General features: G+C 51.3%; 1 protein-coding gene across 1 annotated transcript in view; it reads right to left on the minus strand.

Annotated features, from left to right (window-relative positions):
- The window catches only part of NR2F6 (nuclear receptor subfamily 2 group F member 6), a 210,066-nt gene that overhangs the window by 73,622 nt on the left and 121,547 nt on the right, over nucleotides 1-14,897 (minus strand). The window contains exon 3 of the mRNA XM_069648833.1: nucleotides 4,617-5,141. Coding sequence (XP_069504934.1) covers nucleotides 4,617-5,141 — 525 coding nt within the window. The remainder of the gene's footprint in view (nucleotides 1-4,616; nucleotides 5,142-14,897) is intronic.

The following is a 14,897-nucleotide window of genomic DNA, read 5'->3' on the forward strand; positions in this document are numbered from 1 at the left end:
TAGCATGAATCTGAGGTATTTTCTGTGCGCCAGCAACATTGAAATATGAAAGTATGCATCTTTCATGTCCAATGTTGCCATGTAATCCAATCCCCTTGTGTGAGCAGGGGAATTACTTCCTGTAGAGTGACCATGCAAAACTTTTGGGGCTTGACAAATTTGTTCCATGGGTGCAGATCTAGTACAGGGCGCATGGTGAGATCCTTTTTGGGTACAAGGAAGTACACTGAATAAATACCCTTGTTTACCTGTAGCAGAAGTATGGCGCCCTTTTCCTGCAGGGTTTCAACTTCTTGTAGCAGGCTGTGCAGATGTTCTGGCGTCAGGCATTTTGCTCGTGGTGGTCTGAGCTTGGGGGTCCGGCAGAATTCTAAACAGTACCCGTGAGCAACAGTCTTTAGTACCCACTGGTCTGTAGTTATTCCCTCCCATGCTTGAAGAAATGTTAGCCGGCCCCCAACCGGGGATACATGGGAGGGGACCCGGAATTGTAGATCATTTCTGGCCTGAGGACGGAGAGCCTCGAGGGGTAGGATTCCGGCACCTTCCTTCACCACGTTGTTGCCCCCTTGTGGGATATGGGGTGGTGTAGCTGCTGGTTCCTTGGGGGGAGGACCAGTTATTTCTCGAGCCATACTGACATGAGGGAAACTTTGGCCACGAAAGGAACGTCTATTCCCGCTCCCCCTTCTTTGTGAAGGTCTCTGGGTGATCTGGTCCAGAGTCTTAAGGGTGTCATGCTCCTCCTTTGCAGTTTGGAGGGCCTCATCCACTGCCTTTCCAAATAAATGAACTTCCTCCACTGGTTTATTTATAAGTGAAGCTTGTGTTTCTGGCTTGAAACTTGAGTTCCTTCGCCATGCGTCTTTTCAGGAGGGTACCCTGAGCCAAAGACTTTCCGGCTGTCTCTGCTGCATCCAAATTATTTTGGTTAACTTGTCTGCCTTCTACCACTGGTGAGAGCAGACGGGCCTGCAGCGGTTCAGGGACTTCTTGAAGGCCCTCCTCTAGTTTGGCCCATTGCGCATCAGCATAGCTGGCCAACAAAGTTGTATTGTTTGCAATGCGAGTGGAGTAAGCCGCCGCAGTGATCCTTTTCCCTAGAGAGTAAAGTCTTACACTCCTTGTTAGGGGGGTGGCTCCCCAGTAGATAGGGGAACCCCCGCTCTTTTCCTGGCAGTTGTCACAACCAGTGAATCTGGAGTAGAATGATCCCTGATGTAGAGGGGAGGGTTAGAGGGGGAGGGTCGAAAACGTTTTTCTACCCTCAGATTCACTGCTCTAGTAAGTGTAGGCGTTAATACGCTTCTTGATTGAATTTAGGAGAGGGCTAGCAGGTGGTTTTTCTTTTAAAATGTCCTTCACAAAATCAGCTTCTGGAACGGCTTCCTGCCTAGCAACATTGAAGTGTTCCGCTGCTTTCCTCAATATGCGTTCATTTGATCGTCAAGTGGGGGGTGCTGGAGGGGGTGGGGTTGGAGGGGAGTCCAAGTGCAAGGCTTCAGGTTCTGGTGTTTGAGTAGGTGACTGCCAAGGTCGAGGATCAATGAGGTCTGGGTCTACTCCCCAACCCTCAGTGGGATCCAAATGAACCTCCTCAGAGTCGACAAAAGGATCTTCATCTTGAGCCTCTTCTCCAGTGAGGCCATAAGCACATTCCTCTTCCTCTTCATCTCGAGTAGGGTCAAAGACCCTCTGCAGCTTAGCCACAGGGAGAGGGAGATTGTCTTCCCTAGATCTCTTGGGTGTGAACTTCACAGAGAGTTCAACAAACCTCTCTACCATGTCCATGCATCCTTCAAAATGTTCTCTAGTCCAAACAGATGAACCAGAGCAGTCCAGGGGTGGAAAGTGCTCTTCCAGTAGATCTTCTGTCTGCAAACGTCGAGATTTCTTCTTTAACATCAAAGAAATCCCTTCAGGAGCTTCCGAAAAGTCTTTTTGGGGTTCCGACAGTTGACTCGTGTCCCTTTGTTTGTCTGGAGGCCTTTCCGTAGGTTCCGGTAACTCTTTCGGCCTATCGTTGGATTTTGACGAATCCTTGGACCATTGCTTCTGAGAATCCACCGAAATGATCCAGTCAATGCTTTCGGTAATCATCTCCACATCGGGAAGTTCTGGCCTCTGGTTGCGTGACTACTTAGGCGAACCGGGGCCTTTTTGGCCATAGATGCTTTCTTACAATCAGTCTCGACGGGGGGCAGCGCGCCCTTTGATTTAGAGGGCCCAGTCTAAGAACCTCGGCAGTGCTTGTAATGGAAGACCTTGTACATTTGTCCGCCTTCTTAGCCTCGGAATCGAATTTAGCCCTCTGCGGGAACCTCGGCAGGGCCGTTACCGGAAGACTTGGGGCTTGTACCCACCCTTTTTGCCCCTTCAGCAGAACCGATATGGAGTTTAGCCCCTTTGAGGGGAACCTCAGGCTGACACCCAGTGTCAAGACCCCCTCCAGAATGGGGACCTTCAGTTCTGCTGGTTTTCTTTTTAGCCCCCCATTTGTGGATCCTTGGGAGTGACCCCGATACGGTTAGCCCCTTTCCAGGGAACCTCGTGAAGAATACCAGTACGTTTAGCCCCCGACTGCTGGAGTAATCGCAGTAGAACTAGCCCTGGAATGTGGAACCTCAGGGTGACCCCGGTACCCTTAGCCCTTTGAAGGGGAACCTCGGAGGCTACTCCAGTCTCTACGTTCGATCCCTTTCGGAAGTACTAGACACCGGACAACCCTGGGAAGGAGTCACCCGGCTGGGGTGGCCTAAAAAGTAAAGAACTTATCAGACGATGCCTCTGTTGAAGGTGAGCCGGAGGTAACCGCTGGAATGCGTCCTCCCACCTGACGAGCCTATGCTTAAGTGCCCAAACAAATAGAGAGTCACAATCAAGACAGGAATCCCACCGATGTTCCAGGCCTAAGCACTCCAGACAAAGGGAATGAGGATCCGCCTGCGTGAAGCAACGCTAGCAAGAAAACAGTACACAAAAGCCTGTCGCTCCAGCATAAACAAATGAAGATAATTGTGGATCTGAACAGGAAGAGTTAAAGGACAAGATGGGAAAAACAAAAATCCCCACGATGCAAGTGCGTCCGACCCAGACCGTGCAGAGAAAAGGACTGTAGGGCGATGTGCTTGGCTCAGGAAGGAGGGGCTACAGCCACGCAGGGTGGCCCTGGGTAAAAATAAAAGGACAACAAATTTCTTTAAATGCTTCATAAGTGCTCCGGTCCTGTTACGCAGGACAGAATGTCCCCGAAAGTATGGAGGAAAGGGGACAGGACGTGGGAGTAATAGGCTTTGATTACAATAAGGAGGTCAATGGGTCCCTTGTGGAGAAGAATTTACAGAAATTAGCTAAGATTTGGGATCAAACTAACAATGAATCTATTCTTTTAAAAAACAAAACGTTTCAGCTCTACGTGATGCAAAGTTTTCTGATTGAGACTGTGCCCCTATTTGAAGAATTTGTATAATGGTGAGAAGCTTCATTATTCAGTTAAGATTAGAACGTCTCCCTACTTTTTCAAAACTTGGCACACTGACTGCTGTCTCATACCAGAGAAGACTCTGCCGAATTTGCAAGCTGCAGGTTGAGACGCAGTGACATTTATTGATCGACTGCCCTGGATTATACGATCTTTAAGTCAAAAGCATTTTTTAACTTGAGACATAATTTGGAAAATGTCTATTCGGATTAAATATGGTGTCTTTTATATTCGGCTAATAGCACATTATTGAATTTTAATATGTACCATATTTGGTTGAAGATAGAAAAAAAATTGAGCAACAGGACATTGGTATGTTGATATGTGGTATAATTGTATTGGGCCCGTTTTGTATTGCCTGTTGGTTTTAAAACGGAGGAAAGTATTTGGTTTTAGTGCAATTTACTTTGTTATTTTTGGTAAGAAAATTGTAACAAACAGGTTTTTGAGAGATTTAAGTGTTGAATATGAATTGTATTAGGTTTTCATTATTATTGTAATTAAAATGTTAGTTTTAAAAGGTTAATTTAACCATACAACACTAATAAAAATTAAAAAAAGATCTTTTGAACATTGCAAACCAAAATGTCAAACCCTGACCTGCCCTTTCCCTCCGTCTGTTCCACCTCTCCTTTTTTTTTAATGCAGCCAGAGTACTACTAGTTACTTTCTTCTACTTCCCCAAACACACACACACACCCCCACACCCCCACACCCACACCCTGGGGATTCCATTATCACAATGTTTCATCGTCCTCATTTTGCGCGCAATATATAACAGTTTTCAGGTAGTGTTGTAATCTGCTGTACGGCAAGGGGGGTGGGTGTGGGGGATATTTAATCCTTAAAGAGGCTGAGGGCAAATGTTGCAGGTACAAAAGGAGAAAAACATTGTGAAGATGCTAGATCAACACAACCCACAATGTTATGCAAGGAAGTTAAAGAGTGGCTGCAGAAGTCACCCGCTAGTCTACACACACATTTACATTACAATCTGATGTCCACGGGTTTCTCCCCAAAACAAAACTTTAACAAGACTGGTTTGTAATATAAGAGACTTGTAATTGATATTTTGAAATCAATGTATGCACTTTTTTCATTTTTCATGATATGTTACTTAAGCAATGTGACCAACCTGGTGTAAAAAGCGCTATAGCTTTTAGGCAGCTGTATTCCGCTGAATCCACTTGCAGCCGGTTCAGTTTTTCCACTTGATCCTGGAAGATGCGTATCTGGTCCATGAAAGACACCACGCGGTCTGCAGACATGGGGGAGGCATGGAATCCAGCAGCCGCCAACAGTGGGGCCATGTGCAGTGGGAGCGCCGACTGCGCTGCATTTAGTACAAACAACTCGCTCCAGCTCAGGCGGAGCAGCGCAACCTGGTCGGAGACTGCCAGCTCGGGAAAGTAGGGAATGTTCCTTGCCCATTCCACGGTGCTGAAGAGGAGCCGGGCTGCCAACTCACAGATATTGTCGATCCCCATCACGCTGCCTTGCTGGGTGTATTGGGAGCCATAGCGGGCTGTGGGGTAAGGCTCTGCACGTAGGAGTTGGGAAATCAGTTCCGAAACCTGCTGCCCATTGAAGTAATCAGAGCCTGGCATTGGGTTTGGGCTAACACTGGCATGAGAAGGTGGAATCCTGCCCCTCTGAACAGCTTGAGGAAAAAAAAGGAAGTTGAGTTTTAGCACACTGAAGTGTCTATCAACATTACACAAGGTACTACACACACACTAAAAACTCAAAGCTTTGCACACACACCTCACTTTCTCACACAAAGGCAACCATTTTAACTGCACAACAGGGTCCGACAGGAACATAAAATGGGCCCGAGAACTAATAAGAATGGCCCACAGTTCCAAATGGCAATTCTTCACATTTTCTGACGAACTAGATTACTACCTAAGGGGGATGTTTTTGGTAAAATATGCTGCAAATTGTGTACTTTCTTTTTGAACGTTAACATTGGTCAAACCAACCAGCTACATGATGAACCACCTTAAAAGAGCCCACTTTGCCCAACATGCTAGTATGTTCAATTGTTTGTGCCAGAGTGCATCAGGGATTGCCTTATTGCCATAAAGCTCAGTCAGAGACCTACTGCACAGTAACTACAAAGTAGACAAAACAACCCCCTCTTCCTTCAAGGCCCCATCACACAACCTTTTTAATCTAAAACTCAATGATGGAAGGTACTAGAATGTAAGATGGCCATTTTGGTGGCTGGCCAGACTGGTGAATATAGTGATACCAATAGGGTCCACCTAGATACAAAAATGCATCGCTTACAGAACCCAATATATACTCCAATACTATATGTAGTCTTCAATCTTCCTTTCATTTGGCTCGGTGATTATATCACCTACAGCCAGCCAGCACATGTTTTGACCCACACGCTACTTGCTCAAGGCTGATATTTATTACATAAATGAAAATCATATTTATATATTAAAAGTTCATGAGGAAAGAAATTTCACCCTAAGTGAACACCAGTCGATATTTACAAAATCCAGATCCACATTTATTTCCATGGCAGCATCATTAAATGGACATTATTAAAGACATGTAGTATTCCATTATTAACATTGTATTACATGGATAGAATGAAAAAACATACTTTTTTGTGTATACAAATTAAAAACCTGAGCGAGATTGACCAGAGGAGAAGAGATGAGGGGGGAAGGAAGGAGAAAACACAGATTAGATATATATTAAAATCGAAAATAGTATCCTTGTTTTTGCTGAGACACACAACTAAGATGACATAGCAATGGCTCAAGGGGCCAATTGCAGGCTTTTTCAAATGCAGCAACTGCAAAGCATGCAGATATGGTTTGAATGTCAAACAATGTGAAAATCAATGAACAAAGGAAACAATGTAGATTAAAAGAAATATGACATGTGAAAGTTTATTTTCCGTATAGGTTATACAATGTGGTTGCGAAAAGCAATGTGTAGGAAGCATAAAAACACATGGAAGAAATTTGACAATAAAGATTACATATGCACCCTGGCTAAATATTTTCAAGAGTTACATCAAGGAGACCTATTCACACTACGATATTTCGATATAGACACAACTGACAATCATCCACAAGGAGGGGAGAGAAAATTACGCCAGCAGGAGTCTCAGCTCGTTGTGGAATTGGATACGAAAGATCCAAATGGACATAATACGGATGAAGATATGCAGGGGAATGACAACTATCTCCACATCATAGCTCTCCAACAAGTGTTAACTTAGAACATTTAAAATAAGAAGTACAAAAGATCTACAAGCCCTCAAAAATGTATGAAGCAATAGCCCGGATTAGGTCACCTATTAATAAGAGAGATATGGGATCAGTTAAAATATGATGAATTCCTAGGTGATAGGTGCTAACGACATACACAAATGACAAAATCGGAGCCACTTGCTCCTGTATTAAGCTCTTGTAGGGGGCTTGCATGCTGCTTGAATTATACGCATGTTATGCTCAGAGAGGTTGAACTGCGTCAATGATCGAAACTTAGGCACAAGGCCGACAAGCTGAAGGATTGTGAGGAGTGGTGCCACAACTAGCGATTGCTCTGGTGAAGGTGGTCAGGAATCTGCAGCAACCTGATCAGGGAACATACAGACAGGTGCTACAGATCTGAAAACCAGAACCTAGCTGGCCATCAAGGAGCTATGAGGAGGAGAGTGCAGTTGGAGGCCTGAGTTTCCAGAGTGACCGATGAATCAGCAGCAAAAAGATGAAAAGCGTAGCCTTCATGTTGTCCCACGGGATCTCGAGAGCATCAGCCAAAGAAGACATTCCGAGCCCGTCCCTGAAAGCACAAAGAGGAAGTTTCCGGTTCGATGAGGTTGCAAAAAAGGTCCACTGCTGGATATCCCCATTGCTGGAAGATCTTGATGAGAACATCAGTTTACATCTCCCACTCGTAATTCACTGCAGATTGGCGGCTGAGGAATTCTGCAGCCACATTGATGTGCACAGCTTAAAGCCAGACATTGTGCTGGCTAGACCAATTCCAAATTTGATATGAAGGCCCGCCAGGAGACTTCGTGCCTCCCTGTTTGTTGATGTAGAACATCGCTACGGAATTGTCCATGCAAATTCGAACCACACTTGGTGATAGAGGGTTGAAAAGACTTGAGCACCAGGAAAACTGCAATGAGCTCTAGGTAATTGATATGGAATCGCCTTTCCTGAGGCGTCCACAAATCGTACACCTCGAGGTGACGCAGTCTCGCACCCCACCTCAGAAAGGAGGAGTCTGTAGTAACCGTTGCTTGTTGGCAGGGCTCCTAGAAGGAGGTCCCCACTGAAAGGTTGCTGGCGGACGACTACCACTGAAAATGCGCCGTCAAGCAGGAAGGGACTGGAATCATCTTGGGAGTCCGGATCCGTAGCCTGGGACAAGCAGCTCCGGAGAGCAAGCTGAGTGAGCATTTTCAGTCGTGCAAGAGGTAGAGCAAACGTGTAAGAGGCCATGCGGCCCAGGAGACTCTGGAACCACCAGGCAGACATGTGGGAGAACTGCAGGAAGAGGTCCCCACTGAAAGGTTGCTGGCGGACGACTACCACTGAAAATGCGCCGTCAAGCAGGAAGGGACAGGAATCATCTTGGGAGTCCGGATCCGTAGCCTGGGACAAGCAGCTCCGGAGAGCAAGCTGAGTGAGCATTTTCAGTCGTGCAAGAGGTAGAGCAAACGTGCAAGAGGCCATGCGGCCCAGGAGACTCTGGAAGCACCAGGCAGACATGTGGGAGAACTGCAGGAAGAGCAGACACGTGGCTGAAAGGTCTGTAATCCTGTCCTCCGTCAGGAACACCCTGGTACTGACTGGATCCCAACGGAAAGCCAGAAAGATCAGGTCTTGAACAACCGTCATCGACGATTTCCGCCAGTTCACTGACAGCCCAAGATGGAAAGGAGCTGAAAGAGTGACAGAAGTAGCGCCCAGCCTGTGGGCAAGGACTGCGTAGGAGCCAACTGTCCGATAAGGAACAAGTTACTTACCTGTAACTGTTGTTCTCCAGCATGGGTCTGGCATGGATTCACATGCTCATGAATATTCCCCGTCGTCAGGCTGGGAATCCTCGGTAAAGAAAAATCAGTATCAGTTTCGTTTCTGATCTGTTCTTCCTAGTAGTAACCAATCACTGATCTCTGCGTCATACTGACCACAGCCAATGACTGCCCTCTACCTAAGCCCCGCCTCTGGCAGCCATCTTCAGATTTGGTAGCACGTGAAGTGGCAGTATGACCAAGTGAAGAGCCGCAGAGGGGTAGGCAGGAGGGTTCGCATGTGAATCCATGCCAGACCCATGCTGGAGAACAACAGTTACAGGTAAGTAACTTGTTCCTTCTCCAGCATGGGGTCTGGCATGGATTCACATGCTCATGAATATAAGATTACATAGCAGTACACACATGCACAACCACGGGGGGTGGTCAAAGGCTCAACATTAAGCAATACAAAAAACTCAACATTAACCATCTCTTACCTCCTCACCAGGCTCACCTTAAGCGAACAGGTTGCGCAGCACTGCTTGGCCGACCCTGGACTCCTCCCTGGAATCCCGATCGACGCAGTAGAATCTCGTGAAGGTGTGCGTCGACCTCCACGTAGCAGCCCTGCAGATGTCCAGCAGGGGCACACCAGATCAGAACGCCGTAGATGCAGCGATCGCTCTGGTCGAATGGGCTCTCGGACGGCCTGGCAGCAGTCGGTTAGCCAACCGGTGACAGTGCATGATGCAGCCGGAGAGCCATCTGGAAATAGAAGACTTCGAGAGAGCCTTCCCTCGATTCACAGGTCCAAAGTTCACGAACAGCTGTGATGTCCTCCGGAAACTCTTCGTGCGGGCCACGTAGAACTTCAGCGCTCTAGCCACATCCAGCGAGTGCAAAGTCCTCTCGGCCGGCGACGAAGGAGACGGGAAGAAAACAGGTAACACCAAGGGCTCGTTAAGATGGAAGTCCGACGGTACCTTGGGCATAAAGGAGGGGTGCGTCCTAAGCACCACCCTCGAGGCATGGAAAGTCAAGTACGGTGCTTTGCAGGATAGGGCCTGGATCTCTCCCACTCGTTGTGCGGAGGTAATGGCCACCAGGAACGCCGTCTTTCACGACACAAACTTCATAGGTGCGGAGTGCATCGGCTCGAATGGGAGCCCCATGAGCCTGGTCAGCACCACGTTAAGTTCCCACGCCGGGGCCGGGGCCTTCACCGGCGGGAATGACCAGAACAGTCCTTTCATAAACTCTTTTACCAGTCGATGGGACCACAGGGACGTCCGTCCTGTGGTTCTGGTATATCTGGAGATCGCCGCCAGATTAATCTTAATGGAGGCATGGGCTAGCCCAGCCTTTGCCAGCGATAGCAGGTACGGGAGAACTTGAGGGGCCATAATCCGTAGGGGGTTGATCTTCTGTGCTCGGCACCAGATAGAGAACCTCTTCCACTTATGACCGTAGCATTTGAGAGTCGAGGACGCCCTGGCCTTTGCAAGAACCTCTCTGCAATCGGCCGGTATATCGTAGCCTCCAAACTCTAGCGCTGCAGGAGCCAAGCCTACAGGTTCAGCGACGCCGGGTCGTGGTGGAAGATGGCACCTCCTCCTCTGGAGAGAAGGTCCGCGTCCGCCGACAGCTTGATGGGAGGGGACGTTGACAAGTCCAGAAGGTCCGGGAACCAGATCTGCCTCGGCCACGCCGGTGCGACGAGGATCATCCTGCACCGGGACCTCTTGAGCTGGCTGATGAGTCAAAGCCGCAACGGCAACGGAGGGAACGCATACAGGTATAGGCCGTCCCAGGGGAACGAGAACGCATCGCCCATGCTTCTCGGCTGGGGAAACCTGCTGGCGAACCTCTTGCACTTCGAGTTCGTCGCTGTTGCGAACAGGTCGATTTGGGGTTTGCCCCATCGTCGGAAGAGTTGATCCACCTGGTCCTGGCGCAGTTCCCACTCGTGACATGCGCACAGCTCCCTGCTGAGCGAGTCAGCGATGGTGTTGCTTTCTCCTGCCAGGTGGAAAGGAACCAGGAACATCCCCTGGGCCACTGCCCAGTGCCACAGATCCTGTGCCTCCTTGGATAGGGCTGGGGATCTGGTGCCTCCCTCCTTCCGTATGTAAAACATTGTCATGGTGTTGTCCGTGAAGATCCGCACCACCTTGCCCTTGAGCGACGGGAGGAACGACTTGAGAGCCCAGAACACGGCTCGGCGTTCCAGGACGTTGATGTGCAGGGGCCTCTCCTCCGGGAGCCAGAGGCCTCTTGCGTGGAGATTTCCGGTGTGGGCGCCCCAACCTTCCAGGGAGGAGTCCGTCGTCGCCGTCTCCTGGTACGCCGGCATCTGAAAGTCCTTGCCCGCCGTGAGGTGCGCTCGAACGCCCCACCACTGAATCGCCCGCCGGAACACCTCGTTGAGGGGGACTGTCTTCGAAGGTGCTTGTCGCCTGTAGCCAACGGGCGTCGAGAAATTCTTGAAGGGGGCGCCTCCGTAGTCTGCAGAGGCGCACCAGGTAGATGCAAGAGGACATCATCCCCAGGAGGGACTTGATGGACCTCACCCTGGCCACGTCCGTGGCTAGCAGGCGCTGCACTTTGCCTAGAATGGTCTTCGTCCGTTCTTCCGACGGGGCCGCCAGGCGCCTCACTGTATCGAGCTTCGCTCCCAGAACCAGGGCCACCTGCGACGGCACCAGGTGGGACTTCGGGTAGTTTATGGCGAATCCCAGGTTTGTGAGTAGCTGGACGGTCCTCGCAGTGTGTTAGACGGCGAGTTCCCTCGTCCTTGAGCGGATGAGCCAGTCGTCCAGGTAGGGGTAGACGTGAATCCCCTGTCGGCGCAGCCAGAGCCACCACTGTTGCTTGGCACTTGGACCCTCGGGGCCGACTTCAATCCGAACGACAGTGCTCTAAATTGGTAGTGGCGTCCCTGGACGACGAACCTGAGGAAGTTTCGGTGACTTTTGAGGATGGGAACGTGGAAGTAAGGATCCTCCAGGTCCAACGACGATAGAAAGTCGCCTTCCTCCAGCTGTCCCAGTACGTGCTGGAGTGTGACCATCCTGAACTTCTGTGATCTGATGTATTTGTTCAAACGACGAAGGTCCAGGATGGGGCGCCAGCCGCCTGTCTTCTTCCTGACGAGGAAGTATCTTGAGTACACCCTGGAGCCTCTTCGGGACAAGCTCGATGGCGCCTTTCCTGAGCATCGCCCGTACTTCCAACAGCAGTTGCGGGACGTGATTTTCCTTCCTGGCCATGGGTGGAACGTGAGGGCACTTCTTCAGGAATTCGATAGAGTGCCCTCTTGCCAGGGTATACAGCACCCAACGGTCGGTGGAGATGGGCTTCCACACGCCGACGAAATCCATCAGCCGGCCTCCCACCGGGGTGCTTCGGTGGGGGCCCGAGACCACGGCCGGTTCAGTCCTGCTTGGAGGTGGTGGCCTTGCCGCCCAGGCCACCTTGCCGACGGCGGCGAGGCGCTCCCTGCTTGCCGCGACCCCTGTAGGCCTCCTGAGACGAGGAGCGTGCCACCTGGCGGTAGGACGACGAGCCACCGCTGGATCCCTTGGAGGCACCCTGTCTGCCTCCGGAGCTCCGAAAGGGCCGTCGTTGCTGAAGGGCTCCTAGGGCGCGGGCCGTCTCCGTTTTTATGGCTTGGAGGGACTCGTCCACCGCCTTTCAGAACAAGTTGCTGCCGTCGAACGGCATGTCCAACACCCTGGTCTGGACGTCCTGACGGAAGTCTGTCGCCCGGAGCCAACCCCGTCGTCTTAGGCAAACACCGTTGCCCAGCTGGCGGAACCCGGTATCGGCAATATCGGTTGCCACCGTTATGGCGTGGTCCGACGCCACCTCGCCCTCTTGCAGTATTTCCAGGGCCTCGGACCTCTTGTCGTCCGGCAGGAAGTCCAATATGGGGGCCAGCTTAAACCAGAGCTCCCTGTCGTAACGGGCCACGATCGCCAGGGTGTTGGCCACTTTGATCGTCGTCGCCACCGACGAAATGACCTGCCGCCCCATGGCGTCCAACTTCTTTCCCTCGCCGTCCGGCGGGGAATTCGACCGAGCGGTTTCGGGGGCCCGGGACTTCTTCTCGTTCCGGTCCCGTTTGGCTGGTGCCGTGGAGGGGTTTTTGAGAACCGACAGGCCCTCCTCCCAGATGTCATCGATTAGGGGCACCGCAATGACCGTCTTCCTCTTGGCCTCCCGGCGCTGATAGAGGAAACCTTCCTTTTTCTGCTCCTCCGGGCAGAGCTGGAACAATTCGGACACCCTGGCAATCATGGCGTGGAATGAGCCAATCTCGTCGGGCGGCGAGGCCCGGGAGACGGGAGACCCGTTCCGTCGTCGTCGCCCTCGGAACCCGTCGTCGAGCCCAACGCACCGTCATCTCCCGACTCGTGGGAGGATGAGGAGGGAACTGTAGGCCTCACGGGGCGAGAGGAGGAGAGGGTTGGGTCCTCCGTCGTTTGTTCTGAGGACTTCCCGACGGGCCAGGTTGCGGGTCCTCCGGCCTGGGCCGCAGGAATCTCGTCCTTATCTCAGAGCATAAGGACTGGATGGCAGACAAAATGGTCGCTCTTCCTCACCATCGTCGTCTACCTGACGGGATCGAACCTTCTCGAAAGCCGCCCGTTGGACTTCGAGGTTCTCACGGCCTCGGTCAGTTCCTCCTCCGAGGCTGACTCCGAGCGCGAGGAGGGCACCATGCCCCCCCCTCGCTTCTTCCATCATGGCGGCCACAACGATGGGCTGAAAAGAGGATTCCCTCCTTGGCGGCAGGGAAACTCTAGTCCCGGAGGCAGTCTCCGCTGGCGGTGTTTCTGCCGGCTTAACAAGAGTCGCCGCGATAGCCTCGATAGAGGCCTTCGCCTGCTGGGTAGGGGCCTTCACCACCTTAGGTGCGTCCCGGGCCTTCCCCTTCGGGGGAGGGGCGACGCCTCGCTCCCCCTCTTCCGAGATCGGACGGGGCTTCTCCCGAAGCTTACCCGGGGTCTCGGACTTTCTCTTCCCCGAACCGGAGCGTTGGCTCGTGGTTGACGGCGCCGGGGAAGGTGCGCCCTGCCTGGCGACCGAAGAGCCCGACCTTTCGGCGCTCCCGGAGCCAGCGGACTCGCGGTGCTTGGCCTGGTGTTGGGCCCCCGTCGCCGGGGTGCCCGCACAGGACTTAGAAGCCCGCTCGGACCCTTTCTTCTTCTCACCCGTCGAGCCTTCTCCAACCAACTTGCGAGACTGGATCGATGGTCCCTCATGGTCCGCTCCGACAAGTTCTTGCAGAACTGGCAGTCCTTCTCTACATTAGTCTTGTCCCCATGAAGACAGTAGAGGCATCGCGAATGTTCGTCTTCCTTAAAACACATTCTGCAGCCCGCATCCAGGGCAGCTGCGAAACAGCTTGGGTCCGGGCGACAAACTCGCATCCTGGGCTATCTGGAAGTAGGCCGTGAATCTTCTGGAATCCTCCAAGAAGTTGATTCGATGAAATCTTCATCCTTGAGGGGCGTATGAAAATCCTGCAACGGGTAGCCGTTAACGGGAGTAGAAACGGTGGAGCTGGAGGCTCGATTAACCGAAAAAATGTGAAAATTCACCTGAAAAAGCGCGAAACACGCAGTAAAAGCTCGAGAGCTAAACACGAGGACACTTGAACGTGCGGTAAAAATCTGAAGATGGCTGCCAGAGGCGGGGCTTAGGTAGAGGGCAGTCATTGGCTGTGGCCAGTATGACGCAGAGATCAGTGATTGGTTACTACTAGGAAGAACAGATCAGAAACGAAACGGATACTGATTTTTCTTTACCGAGGATTCCCAGCCTGACGACGGGGAATATTCATGAGCATGTGAATCCATGCCAGACCCCATGCTGGAGAAGTATGGATATACATGAACTCCCTGCAGTCTTCAGAATGCTGCGATGACCGCCATCATCTTCGTAAAGAGACACAGTGCCTAGCTGAGACCAAATGGAAGCACATGATACTGGAAGTGTTCCGTTCCCGCGGAGAACCACAGATATTTTCGATGCAGGCTCCAGATCAGAATATGCATGTAGGCATCCTGAAGGTCTACCATGCTAAGCCAATTGCCCTTCCGGAGAGAAGACCATGTGGCAGGACGTAATCGTCTTGAATTTCTCTTGGGGTAGAAATAGATTGATATTCGAGGTGTTGAGGATAGTGCGCAGGCCAGCCTGGTTGGGTTTGGGAACTATAAACAGACAACAGTAATAGCCCTCCCCTTGTTTACGCAAGGGAACAGGTTCCACTGCTCTGAGGTCTAGAAGTTTCTGTACCTCAGCTCTAAGGGAGGGTGAACCAGTCTGCTAGAGAGAAGGGTGAAAGGGTGGGTGAAGGAGCAAGCGGAAGCCCGGCCGGGCAACAGACAAAACCCATCGGTCTTCTGT

Source organism: Ambystoma mexicanum, chromosome 1p, assembly GCF_040938575.1.
Source record: "Ambystoma mexicanum isolate Mex_15411 chromosome 1p, UKY_AmexF1_1, whole genome shotgun sequence".
NCBI lineage: Eukaryota > Metazoa > Chordata > Amphibia > Caudata > Ambystomatidae > Ambystoma > Ambystoma mexicanum.